A 14781-nucleotide genomic window follows, 5' to 3' on the forward strand; every position below is an offset into this window, starting at 1 on the left:
TTTTCGCTGAAAAATTGCGTCGTTTTCCGTGATCACATTTTCCTATTACCTTTTTTTCTCACATACGTCAAATCGTTACAGTAATTTTTCTATAAAAAATCCTAAAAAATGCAATCCAAACACATTTATGAACAAAACTTGCTTTTATCTCTCTGTTTCTCTCCCACTTGTGAGAATGAAAGGAAGGGAAGGGAAGGGAATGAAATGTAAGAGACATTTTTGAGTTTGTTTGACTTAAAATCCCAAACAGGAGACAATAATAATAATTTCAGCTCCATCTCTCCAAATCTTTTCCTTTCGTTTCTTTTTCATCCGTCCAGACAAAAGTGTCAGCATCATCTGATAATTTCTCGCCAGAAGTCATTTTTCCTCACTTTTGTTTTTCTAACTTTTCAATTTTTTTTCAAACAAATATGAAAGAATCATAAAACCACGCACCACATTTTGGATTTCGCAAATTAGAAGACGGATACAGTACCAGTAGTAGTACTTTCTTTAGCATATTTGATTCCTGAGAACACCACCATACCATAACACATTGCAACAGGCCATGGCCATGAGACATAAGAACACCACCGTACCGCTTAATAGTAGTAACAGCGAAGGAAGAAGAGGCCAGTACACATTTTATTGCCAATGAGAAAAAGACTGACCCAAACCCCAAACAAGTTAAACTCAAAAAAATAAAAAAATAAAAAAAAGCAAAAGAAGATGCTGAAGCTTTAACATATTATATTATCCCTTCAAAGGACATTAAAAGCTAAAATATATATATGTATATATGCGAACGGGACAAAGAAAAAATGCGCAAATCTAAAAGTCAACTCAGAGACTGAAAAGGTAATTGCAATATGTCTTCGGTGCACTACACTACAACCTTTCTCCTTCTACATATATCACTTCCACTCACCAAAGGGAAAACAAATACATTAAAAAGGAAAAGGAAAAGGAAAAGAGAAGAAAACAAGGGCTGAAACACAGAAGAAGAATTCACTGCGGTAGCTAATCTTGCCAAATTCCAAAAGCTCAACCAACTATAATACTAAATCAGAGTCATAAATTTAAAAAAATAAAAATAAATGCCACTATTAGAAACTCAAACTCCATTTGAAACAGCTTTATTTTCCTTTTAAGAGTCCACATGAAAGCCGTTCCAAGGCGTCCTCAGCTATTGGCTGCAACTGCACCGTTATCTTTCAAAAACTTGAGATCCGGGCTAGTTTCGATAACCCCAGGAACAGTAGCCTTTGGAGCAGCTGAGTCCTTGGCCAAGGCTACACCTACTTCGACAGATCTTTGTGATCCCTGTTTACTTACCAACCCATCCTTTTCTGTGCCATTTGACACCACCGCATCACCAACCTATTTCAGAAAGATATGCCAGCCACAATTAGCCAATGACAACATGGACAGAACATACCACGTCAACTGCCAAAAACACTGCTATACGAGCAGGATAATCTCAGAAGTCGCCGAGGACAGCTGAATGGTACCACTTGCCAAGACCAGCAAAATAAAGGACATGTAATAAAATACATCATGTGTGGTAACTTGCCTGCTTATAGAACTGCTTCTGCTTGGCCTTCTTCTCTTGCATGGCCTTTTGACGCCCTTCATAAAACTCAAAATCGTCTAAAATGCACGTCCTGCTTGAATGACCTTTTATTATTTTAAGTATTTCAATACCCTGCTCAAATTTAACCTGCAGCAGCGAGAAACCCAGGGAGGAAAAATCAGAACCAACAGAGGACGTTGAAAAAAAAAAAAATCAACAGCATAGGACGTCAAAATCTCACCTCCTGAGTATCCCTGCTGTTTGTTACAGGTTTATTCTCATTGTTTTCTAGCGTAACACGCCTCAAGGTGCTGTTTGGTATATCTTTGATAATATGCCATTTAATAGGGAAGCAACCAGTCCACTTGTCCTGCTGCCAGTACTCCATACTTTTGTCAAAATCAACAGGACCCACCATTTCAGCAAGACCAACAAACTGCCCACTTGCATTGACCTGAGAAAAAAAAAATGCACAAGCAAGAGCTTAGTACTGAACTGGAGGCACTTTAAAAAAAAATCTTGTGCAACTTTTTTAAGGAAGGATACCAATATGAGATCTTACAGAGAACAAGAGGAATAAAGGACATCCACCAGATATCTCCTGGGCTTCCTTGTAAGCAGCATCTAGCTTTTTGTTTCCGTTGGGTGTGCTTGCCCACATGCCATATTTAATGCTTTTATGGACATCATCCTCACTGTACGATTTAATTACAAAGAACTTAGCATCTGAGTAGGTCTCAGGAAAATCATCTTTGTTGTACTGTTCCCTGTCTGGAAACACAGGCAGGTTATCCTCATCGCTCTTGCCCATTACGGGGATGCTTTGCCCCTTCACTGCCAAGGTAATAGCTTCAGAGTCCTTTTGATCCTTGAAGCCCTTTGCTCGAGGTCCTTTATTCAGTTCATTTAAGCCATCCACACTTTCACTACCATAAACAAGTACATTACTGCCACGAACCCTGGACCTATACTTGTTATCAACAGCAAACCAACCACGGCCATTTATCCTTGCATCGAAGCCATTAGGAACATATCCTGCACCACGTCTAAATGTGCTTGGATATTGGCCATACATCCTATGATTTGGGTACATCCGACCCGAGAAACCAGATTGATCCATCCCTGATCCTGCTCGAGGGTGTTGCATGCCCTGTTAGCAAAGCAAAAATTCCTATCATATCCAAGACATGCTTAACGACTCCACGAATCTGACTGACACGAGCTGTTGAAAACAAAAGAAATAACAAGCATAAGCTTGCAAAAGAAAGACAGCTACATCATGTGCTTTTAAAAGAGCAATCCAAACACATCTTGGGGACATATAGTTCTTGAAAAACGGCACAGGAACATAGACTAAGAAACCATGATCAAGATCAATATTTGAAAATCAATCTCAAAGAAAAAATTTAGCTGGAGGCAAAGTCTCATTGGTTGCTTAATGATCCAGCATTCAGTATATCTCCACAAAACACTGAATACCAAGGTATCAAGTGTCTCAAAGAACACATACCACGAGATGTGGAAGAGGGTGTGGGTTCTGACTTCTTCCAGAAGAAAAATTATTGCCATATGAAAAGGCCGAAGAATTCCCTGAACTTGCTGCAAGATCAAACTTCAGGTTAGAAAATTGATAAGAAATTGCACATTTGTTGAATAAAGCGAAGATCAATATAAGCCAAATCTGAAATCTGCGGCCTCTTCTACCTGATGGCAAGCCTCCCCATCCGTAAAAATCAGTCGACTTCATGTATGGGGTATGATAATTTGGTCTTAAAGGCTTTGACCCATTGTCCCTGTTGCTCACAACATTTCCAACAGAACTCTGGTTCCCTTTCATTGTTCCTGTTGATAATTGCACTGTGTCGGTAGCAACTGGAGCTGAAACATCAGCTTGGGAAGTGTTAGCTCCGTTGGCTGTGAAATGCCCATTGCTTGTAGCAGAAGGCTGGAAATAGGTGGGATACTGGAAATGCTGAGGACCATAAAGTGGATTATCAGGCCTCATAGCAGAACCCGATGAGGAATATGTCCCATAAGGTGTATAGCCATAACTATTTTGATAATCTCCATAAACACCCTGCAGACAAGCAATCACAGATCAAAAGCAATCACCCAACAGCATCAGATTCCCTAATTCACAAATTTCAATAAATTATAGTACTCTAACAAAAGACAAACGGCAGCTGAAACTACCATCACGTCCATTGAAAATTAAAGAAGACCTCAAAGACTCTCTGGGAAAAAGGCCCATGTTCCCAGTTTAAACGTGCAACGCACTCTCTTTTTCTTTTTGCAGATCATGGGTAGAAACTCCTCAAATAACCTTTAAACTAACATCTAAACTAGCAAAGAACAAAAATACATATACAGAGAGAGAGTGTGTGTCAGACAAATACGAACTTACAGGAGGCATTTCAACTCCATTAGAACTTCCATACCAATCCCAGTCATTAGCAGATGATCCATTGAAACCTGCATGCCACAGGAGGAAAAAAAAAGGATATGAGCTTGAAGGGAAACAACAATCTGATCCAAGCACGCATATACATATGCGGCAGACTTGAAGCTACAGCTTACCTCCATAATAGTAAGTCGAAGATGGGTAACCAGCGGGATTGTAGAACATGCTTGGGTCCATAAAATCAGGATGGGGAGAAGTTGCAGTCCTCTCAAACGGTTTGAAACCATTGACCTGATTAGCAATGTCAACAGGTGCATACTGAACAGCTGGAGTCTACAGAAAGGTAAAAGGAGAAAGTAGATCTTAATTGCAATCAGGAAACCAAAATTGCAGCACAAACTCACGAGATCACTGCAAAATTGTGCATAATTAAACCAAATAGTAGATAATAATAATTTAAAAAAAAACCTTGTTTGTGGGCTCTGGATCTTGGAGGGGCTTGTCCAGTGTATCTAAGGATAGTTTCTGCAGCAACTCTGCAGCTTCTGTATTGGCAACGATAGTTAAAGAAGAACAATTCCACGGGATACAGAACATGACAACCGAATTCACCATGAATTCACAGGCTCTTCATCCCAATAAGGCCCACGAATTTAATAAAACAAAAACGTCAAAATCACAAAAAAAAATAAAAGAAGAAGAAGGGAAAAACAGGGCATAGAAGCCCTAAACAATTTTCATTGAATTTAACACACGGGGAATAAGGGGAACCGAAGCAGCTCTTCTTTGCCCTACATAAATTCAATAACTCCAGCAACAGGTCGCTTAATTGTTAGAACTTCAAGTCAGAAGAGAAACAGAAAAAAAAACAAGGATCTAATCTTACAGCAGAAAACAAATTAGTTATAGCATGTAGAGAACCACGGAAATAGAAGAAACAGGCTCCATCCCTTCTCTCACCTGGGAGGGAAAAAAGAAAAAAGAAAAGCATAAACCCTAACAAAACCCAGCGACGTGAAAATCAATCAGAAGCAAAATTTTATTAATTGTGAAACAAAAAAGCTGGATAGAGCACTCAACAGACAGCAGGAAGAGAAGTAGCAGCATAGGAATCAAACAGAAAAACAAAAAGGATACGATCTGAGGAAGGAGAAATGGCCGCCATGACCCCCAAGATCAACTTTTTAGCAGCAGCAAGAAAAACCCGCCTCTCTCTGTTTGGGTCTTTACGGTTTTAGATGAAAAGGGGGAGTGGAGAAGCGGTCGGTTTTTTCAAAGATGGATTGGAGAAGGGGAATTTGAGGGGTGGGCTTAAATCGGGTCGCCGCCAGCAGCAAGGAAATTGGGAGGCTTGAAGAAGGAGGCCGCCCTGCAGGAAACTCTCGAACCAAATAGAAAAGGGTTTTGGGGTTTGTTTGGAGACACGTAATTTTAAAATGAATTTTCCGTCTAACTTAGAAAGAGGTTGGCTGCCTTTTTTTTCCCCCAAAATGAATAGATAAATAAAAATAATAGTAGTACTTTTGTTAACCAAACAAATAGTAAAATATAATAGTAGAAAAAAGTGGTACGTCCCTCCAGAACAGGATATTATTTTGAGAAATATAAGCCCCTCATTTTGGTGGTGTTTTGCAGCACAATCCCCAATATTGTTTTTTATAGCACCTTAATCCTTCCATTAGGCCACAAAATTGCTTAGTGTATATCCTACACTAGAATTTATTCCATTTGAAGGGATGGAAAAACTTTCAAAGGATTTAGAAAATCTTAAAATGTTGTATTCAAAAACATCAACATTAGCCCCCCCCAAACTCTGTCAAAACTTTGCGGAGTAGCTCTTGATGGGCAAAGGTAAAGTTTTTTACATGCACAAACTATAATACTCACAAGATAGACACAATATATGGTCAGCTCCACTGATCTCACATCGCAGTAGAAAGGCTTCCAACAAGTTGTTGAGGCCAATAGTTTTGATAAATATGTTGCTACAAGCTATTTTATCCAGTTCACAGCTGATAAAGATTGTAATATGTTTTCCTTATTCAATAGGTTACAAAACTTGACAAATTGTGTGTGATATTAACTCCATCAAAAGCAATCAACCTGCAATTCATGATCAGAGATTTCTTAATAGCTGTTACTAGCTTTCGGCAGAGAAAACCCTGTCTATTGTCTCTATTCTTTACCCTAGATTTTGGATGGTGAGAAACACGTCCAAACTCCTATAATTTATTTTAATTTTGAAATGACGTCAAATTGCCTTCAAACTCTTATACTATTTATTTTGAAAATGATGTCGCATCAATAGGGCTGCAAACGAGTCGAGTTTTGGCCTAATCGAGTCGAGTCTCGACCTAATTTCATTGAACTCGAACTCAAACTCGAGCTCGACGAGTTGACAATTTCAAGCTCAAGCTCGAGCTCGACTTGATTCGAGCCGAGCTCGAAAAAATAAAAAATATTTATTTTATTTTTTAAAAAATAAATAAAATAATATTTTTTTCTTAATAAATAATAAAAATATTAAGGATATATATGTAATTTTACTATTAAAATTAAAAAAATATAAAATATATATATACTTAAAGTAAAAATATAAAATATATATATACTTAAAATAAAAAAATAAAAAAAAATATATATATATACTCGAGCTCACGAGCCGCGAGCTAACGAGCTTAATATTTTGAGCTCGAGCCAGCTCGAACTCGACTCGAGCCGCTCGCGAGTCTCGATTCGTTTGCAGCCCTACGCATCAATTATCTTCACACATGACCAGCACGTGGGTTGACGAATTATTGCTTCAAAGCTAATGAGCTCTTTGGCTCTTATACTAGTTATATTGATTAATAACTCATGAATTAGCGAAATCAACATGTTACACTTGTTTAAGATGTTCCTTCTCAAAGATTTGCCATAATTTCCTACTTTTTTAAAAAAAATTCTTAAAATAAAAGTATAGCATCTAACCTTGATTGTCTGGTATGCACATGAACCTTTTGAAGATTTACTTAATCTTCTTTTCAATTGTCTATTCTATGTTCAAGTATGGGCCTTTACTTTTTCAGCAAGCAAAATCCAAAAAAATATCGTCAATCATAGCTCAATGATTATAGTGCATTTGGGAGTTGGAAAAAGAAAAGAACAGAAGAGAAATCTTAAGTTATGAAAAAAGAGGTAATAAAAGAAGAGAAGATTTTAATGTTGTTTAAAAGTTTATAAAAGAAATGGAATGATTTTAGTTATAGATGTCATTAAAATTTTAGTTTAGAAGTCACTTAAGGATAGAGCTGATATTTAAAAAAATTATACAAAACTTTCTCCAACTTTCCATCCAAATTTGACCATAAATGGGCGAAAAACTTTTGAAGCTACATCAGCAACATAAATCTATCCAATTCTGACAGTTTCCATTCTTTTCTTGTTCTGAAGAAACTCGCAAACAAAGGAAAAGTTCTAATTTCTCTCACTTTCTCTTCTTTTCTTATCAAATCCAAGCTCCCAAACGAACTGTTAGTTATTTAGCAAGAGGCTATTGTGTAGCTTTTACTGTTTTATGCTATGGGAATTAAACTTCTAGAAATTGTATATTGTTTAAGGGTAAGATCAATGACCTAATGTCTTTGGTTTGTTTTACAACCAACTACATGTCCTCAAATCGAATAGATCAACTAAAATAAATGTGGTTGCATGACACTTACATGCAAACTGTGTACATTTCAAAATTTTGAGAAAATTTATATTGGTTGCTTGTATGACAAGATATGTTTTCTGTATATTATATGAGATAATTACTCCAACTGTTTCAATTATTTTGTCATGTTTCGGGAATCTAATAACTTTTAAGAATAGTGATATGATTGTGATGCTTGTACTTCTCTTTCCAATCTAACACCCACAAATTCAATATTTGAATTTGAATGGTAACATGTATATGATTAAAATGAGGGACTATATTGAAAGAATAGACTAACAAGTGCTTTGATTTTCTCAAATAACAGACATTTTAGGACACTTCAAAATGGAAAGCATGACACTTTAATGGAACAAGAGAGTACATAAACTAATATTTTCTTATGTGAAAGAGATCATGCATTTATTCATCATTTTCATAAGCCTTTTTTGAAAAAAAAAAAAAAAAACAACAATTGGGATCCCCATCCCATAAGTATTTTTTGTCTAAGTCGAGGGTATCAATGAACTAACAAATATAGATGGTATTTTACCGGCATAATAATAAAAGTGATATTGTCATGGAAGGTATGGATAAAAGAATCAACTATTGGTAATTTAAACGAGAATTAATCTTCTATTTATTGATAGTATATGTACTATTATTAGTAGATGCACTGCAACCAATATAAATTTAAAGTGGTTGGGTGGTTGTTAGAGCAAAAAAAAAAAAAAAGCATAGCAGTTCCTAATCAGACTAGAGGTACAAATGAACTGAGCTACTCGTGAATAATCCAGTACTTGACTCTAAAAATGCTTCGCTTAAGGATAAAAATCGAGTTCAATCTTGAGTTTGAGTAACTTAAGTGAGAAATCGAGTTAAACTCGAGCTCCAAAATATAAACTCAAATACTAGCAAACCTTATTGAATTTTTGTATACATAATTTTAACTTTTATAATTGTAAAATTATTTATAGATCCTTTTCAAAATACCATGATACATCTTTAGCTTTTAGCTTTGCATTTTTCTCTAGCTATCACTATTTTTTCCCCAACAAAAATTCTCTCTATATCTTCACTCTGTTACTCCTATCTCTATCTTCATTCCCCCTTCTTTAATCTATTTTCCCAATTCTATGGTCATTACTATTTTATGTTCTTAGTTCAAAATCAAAATCTAAAGTCAATTATTTAGAGTGATTTAGAACTTTTGGAACATGAACTTTTGGGTTTCCATCTATATCAAAATCAAAAGTTTTTAATATATTGTTTAGGGAATTGATTAGAAAATATTTCATGCTCTATTGAATTGTTTTTCTGGTTTAGAACTACTCGAGTTCAAGTTCAAGTATATCTCAAGTCGAATTTGAGTTGTAAAACTGAAGACTCAACGAACTCGAACTCAAGTTCAAATATACTTATTAGAAACCGAGTTGAACTCAAGCGTTGTGAAATTCGAATTAGATTTGACTCGATTGCATATTTAATCTAGAAGGATAGAGGGTTGTATAAGATAATAAGATATAAGTAGCAGTGATCACATGAGAGCATCTCAATTCTCAAATATGAATACTTGGGGATAAAGGCAAAATAACACACACTTCTTACAACTCCAAAGACAAAAAGATTAAAAAATTCTAGCCATTAACTGAAGTATCTTAGTTAATTTTCTTTTTATGTTCCTTGTTTTTTCTACTACTTGGATTAGGATCAAATTTTCCTTATTTCCATTTCTTTGTTGGTGTAATTTCCCTTATTGTAGTAACCATAAGTAAAGTTGTTTCCTTTGTTAAAGGGACTATCAATCAATGTAGTCTTACCATTGAAGCATATCATTAGTCAAATTATTCTCAAATGACAGCAAGTTCAATTCAAATTGTTCCCTTGTATTTGCTTTATCATTTCTTTCCTTATGAATTGTTCATATATTAATTTTAAATCCTTGGGCAATTTAAGGTAGAGTGAATAGTAATCTCTAATAAGTCATATTCTTTATATGCATTTTCAACAACCCACTCTTATTTAGTTCATGACGCATATTACTGTTTATTTTAACTATGAGACACTCAACATCATCGTGAGCAAATTTGTTAACACTTTAGTAGCAAAAACAACACAAATAGATATTATTCTAGTTTTTTTGATATAATCAAGTGTGGCCCAAATAATCAATTTTATAGGGTTTGTTCTCGATTGATTATTTTAACTGATTATAAATTCTAATTTTAGATAATCAGTTTTTGTGATATTCTCAACTATTTTTGTGTTCAGATTATAGATTTTTTATAATCAACTAAAGCATAGTTTTTGCTAATTTTGATTATTTGCTATGATCATTTTCCATAATCAAACTTACAAAATCTAAAGCAATTAAGAATATGGCCACCTGTGGCTAAGATGATGAGTATTTGGACCTTATTTTTTGCAATTCATAAGAAGGCTTTACAAAAGTTGACACTTTCTTTTCCTTTTTTTTTTATAATCTATTCTCTCATTGTCTCATTCTTCTCTTCTTTACTCAGAATTCACTATTTTAGATTTTCCTCTGTTACACGTGCTTGCCCTAAAAAAATACTGGCTATGATGAGAATAATTCTTCTCGAGACTAGCTGGATCTTGGCTACACAACTCAAATGGCTTTTTTGTTGCTTTTGGCTTTGCGTCCAAACCGGTAGCTATTCACACATTCCCTAATGAAATTGGGATTTTGAGCCAAAGAAATTAATACATAATCTCTCAATTGTTATTTTCTTTTAGTGAAACAGGTACAAATATGGTTTATCAATTGAGTTCCTTGATATTACAATTAATCTGGTTATTTAGAAACATTTATTGGCAATTGGTGATGTCTATATATAATAGGTGGAAAACAGTTTGCATCAGGGTTCTTGGTTGGCTTATGTTATTTTGACCCTTAATCTATAATAAAAATATTTCTGGCAATTAGGATAATTTATAATGGGTTCAGGTGCTTATAATTTGAAGAATTTATGCTACTTTTTTCTTCTTTATGTAGGGTTGAAGTTGAGGAAGTTCTCAAGCAAAAGTCACTTAACTTTTGGCCAAACTTTTTAGATTGGGTTTTATATGAATCCTAGGTAAGTAAATAGAAAATAAATAAATTGTTCCCAGTAAGTAGTCTGCTGTAGTTTTTCTTTTTGGAGAATGAGTTGATAATGTGCTTGCACAAGAGAATTTTTTTTTTACTTTCCTTTTTAGATGGAAGTTATCGAATGTCTCAATTCCCATATGAGAATGGATTTAATTCAACGAATAAGTTATGAACTTTTGTTTCATTTTACATCTTAACAATTTTTTTTTCTTGTTTTATATGAGCTAAAAAATTCTTGGTCGACTCAACCTTATTCTTGCCCTATATTTTTTTTTTGAATTTTTATTTGTTCTATACTTTTTTGGAGTCTTTGCAACATATAAGAAATGGAAATACTAAAGCTTTGTTCTAGTGGCACCCAACATATTACATTAGTAATGCAAGAATCTAACCAGTACTACAACAAATAATCCAGATGGGATCAATTCCCTTCAAAATAATATTAACCACCAATACCATATTTCAATGTGCATCACTATCTTATGACTTCATAACTTCTATCAATTTACTCGTTAAGGAGGTATTGATCTAGTGGTTAAATTTGAAATCCCAAAACATAGAGGTAAAGTTGAGATCTCAGAATGTAGAGGTTTAGAATTCTAATCCCCTTACCATTTCTCCACTTTTTAAAATTGCATCCCTCTCTTACTAATTTTTTTTTAAACAAAACTTCTATCAATTTACTTGTTTTGCTGACTTTCCATTATTGTCTTCAAACAGCAATCAAATAATAAGTATATCATTAATGAAGGGTATATCACAATTGGAAGAGGATAAACATGGATTCAAGAAATTGTCATCATTAATGAAGAGTACATCACAAAAAAAAAATTAATATTTTCATCAATCACCTCCTAATAAAAAACAACTAAATTAACATATGATTTCATCTTGCAGAATGCAACCAATAATTCGCTCACTTTCAGTAAATGGTATTGAAATTGATGGCCAACATCTACAACAAATTGCACATCAATGACCAATTGTCACTATGAATAGACCAAGAATTCAATATATCCACGATAAAAAATTTCTTTGATAAATCTTTACATAAAAAAGTACTATAAAACCAATTGAATTATTTTTTTTTTTGTAAATGTCTCAATTATGACACAACCATCATATCTTACAACCTAACTATTCCCCAAGCACAACTAAGGCGACAGTACGAAACAATGCTCGGAGATGCACCCGCCTGGACTCAGGATCAACAAAAGCCAAAACCCTACTTGTAAATATTGTAAAACAAATGAATACTCATTCATGTCAATATAAATAAATTTGCCATTTACTATCAACACTCTCTTTAATGCATAAAATTTGAACAAACTGGTACGATGACATGCAAGTTTTCAACCAGCAAATCAACTAGTCATATTATAGTATCGTTTTTAAAGAATTTCATGTATAATATTATCATGGAATTTTTCTACATGTATTTGTTTTCATCATAATTAAGAGCAACTAGGTGATTTATCATTTTACCACAAAGACAATGGTATAGTACAAATTCTGATAAAGATATTATTAAAGGATTGAGATACATAACAACAAATACTTATGATGCTTTACAATATAAAATCTAGCAGGTATCTCTGTTGATTGATACTATTAATAAACCAATGATGATGGTTGCAATTTTTCAATAATACATAATAATAATAATAGTAATGCAAAAATAATCATAATACACTTATATCTCATCTTTCAGGTTCCAATCTCCCACTGTTAAAGATTAAGACAACAATTTCATTAGGAAAAATATGCAAATTTAGTTCTCGATGTTTTGGGGGCAAACTAAATCAGTCCACAACGTTTTGGCCAAAACTGCTGGCATATTAAATCAAGACTAAAAAATAAAAGCTTCTATATTATTGCTTAGTAGTATTTTAGTCAATTCAAGGTTTTTAGTAGTTATTGGAATTGATTGTAGTAGTTTTATTATTTAAAAATTGGTGTTTTATTGGGTGATTTATTGTGGTTGTCAAGACTTATTTACCAAATAATCTAATTTATAAATAGGGAGTTTTGCTATTATTAGCAGTTGAGAAAAGCGAGAATTTGGTAGTATTGTTATCATGTGCGATTAATGTAGTACTAATTTATTCCTCGTCTCATGCATATATTCATTATGTGTGTAAATTACCTCCCTATTTATATTTATTTTGTGAAATTTGTGATCTCTTATAGATTTATTGTTAATTTTTGAATGCTTTAAAAATGCAGTTCCTAAAATTTTTAATCTTGGCTAAAATTGGTCATTCATGTTTCAACTTAAGTTAATATAGTCCTTAAAGTATTTAATTTCTAAAAATTTGTTCCACAATATTGCATATGATTTTTAAAAAAATCATTAAACAAATATAAAAAAACTACATAAAAACTCGTAGAAGTTATAGAATCATTACCGTAAGTACTACTGTTGTAGCTTACCATATAAAGGCATACAGACACAACTTTCATAAGGTGCCACAATTAATAATACCATAATTGCCAGTGGACCTAAGCGTGCAAACAAATTGAGTCAAGTTTGAACAGTGCGCAAGTTTAGTTGAGTCAAGGCTAAACTATTCAAGTTTAGCTGAAGTTAAAATACTTGAGCTCAAATTCAATTTCATTTTAACTTACTGAAGCGAGTTTGACATCACTTAGTTTTAGCTAATTCGAACTCAATCAAGCTTAAGTGGTACAACAAAGTTTTTATATGATTTTATACAAGGGATATGATACATATTTACACTAATAAATACAGAAAAATCAAAATATATAATTACATTTGAAAATCGATTGAGTTTGATTAAGCATGACGAGCACTTCAGCCTCACATATAGGGACCATTCTCAAGCTCGTCAAGCTAACCTGGATGTTCGAACTCAGCTAGATCAGTCAACGTAAGCTCAAGTTTTGACCAAGCAACATAACAAATAGATCGGTTAAAATTCATTCATCTGTACTCCTAGTGGAAGAACTTTATAAGTTTTATTTACACATATTTATTTACTTATTAGAAACCCATATATTGGATTAACTTATACCTATATATTTTCTTCCTGCAAAATTGTAAATTACTCGAAGTGTTATGCAAATCAAACCAAATAAATGCCGAACTTCTGCGATAGAATGAATGGGTGACTAAACTCCTTCCATAGTTTAAAAGTGCAAATGATCCATCATTGTTCACATATACTTGGCTTAGGCCCTTACTATTTTTATTGATATAAAAGAAAAAAAATGATATATTAAAAAGTAAATTAAATCTTCTTGAGAGGATGCCTTAATTTAGTGGCTAAAAGCCCCTAATTTACAGCACCAAATAAGGAGCCATATGGTGCAAATCTTACAAACTTGTGAGCCAACCAAGTTTAACAAGGATTACTTGTGAGCCAACATCACCACACAAGTAATCTTACAATATTATTGATTACTCCGTTGTTATTATGGTACTCATGTCTGTACATATATACTTTTCAGGAGAAGATATACCTTTGTCGTGAAACAAAAAAAAAAAAGGGCAAAAAAAAGAACTCATGATTTACACATATGGAAACGTATGTGTGTGTACACAAATGTACGAGCGTGTGTGAACAAATTGGTGGAGGCCACCACATACACATTACACATTACACATTACACATTACACATTTCACACAAACTGCTTCCTTTATTGCCGTCTTTTCGTACAGTACAAAAAAAAAAATCAATCTTTCTTCCTGTTGCTTTAGCTTTCTTTCTTGATTACACATAACAACTCTTGCAGTCATGAAACTTGGTGTCATTTTAAATTTTCTTATATATTAAACTCATGCACTGTTTTAAGTGTAATAATAAGTTGAATAGTTTTGATCCAACCTTCGAAACCTATTGGTAATTAGTAGTACTAAAAAAATAAACTACAAATTTTAGGTTTTGTTTTGGATTGATGAATAATTGAATAAAAGATTTAAAATCCATCAGAATCGATCTGTTTATTTGGATTGTTTAAAAAATATTTATTTAAATATATTTTAAATATTAAAATAATATATGATTTATAAATTCAA

The 14781-nt window shown here is 33.5% G+C and overlaps 1 protein-coding gene across 1 annotated transcript; it reads right to left on the reverse strand.

The window, feature by feature from the left end:
* Nucleotides 1–804: 804 nt before the first annotated feature.
* LOC113773271 (YTH domain-containing protein ECT4-like) lies at nt 805–5378 on the reverse strand. Its single transcript, XM_027317882.1, has 10 exons — nt 5094–5378; nt 4425–4501; nt 4133–4289; nt 3960–4027; nt 3260–3632; nt 3066–3154; nt 2118–2705; nt 1797–2009; nt 1556–1702; nt 805–1362 (listed from the first exon to the last, which is right to left on the reverse strand). The coding sequence occupies exons 1-10, from the start codon at nt 5119–5121 to the stop codon at nt 1165–1167; spliced, it is 1938 nt and encodes a 645-aa protein (XP_027173683.1). The 5' UTR covers nt 5122–5378; the 3' UTR covers nt 805–1164.
* Nucleotides 5379–14781: the final 9403 nt, after the last annotated feature.

This window comes from Coffea eugenioides, chromosome 6 (assembly GCF_003713205.1).
Source record: "Coffea eugenioides isolate CCC68of chromosome 6, Ceug_1.0, whole genome shotgun sequence".
Taxonomy (NCBI): domain Eukaryota; kingdom Viridiplantae; phylum Streptophyta; class Magnoliopsida; order Gentianales; family Rubiaceae; genus Coffea; species Coffea eugenioides.

Excerpts from the sequence above, each read along its gene's own strand:
- LOC113773271 (XM_027317882.1), bottom strand. The coding sequence starts at position 5,121 with ATGGCGGCCATTTCTCCTTCCTCAGATC. Across the intron at positions 3,155-3,259 it reads ATGGGGAGGCTTGCCATCAG|CAAGTTCAGGGAATTCTTCG; the intron begins GTAGAAGAGGCC and ends TTGATCTTGCAG. Across the intron at positions 1,703-1,796 it reads ACAGCAGGGATACTCAGGAG|GTTAAATTTGAGCAGGGTAT; the intron begins GTGAGATTTTGA and ends TCGCTGCTGCAG.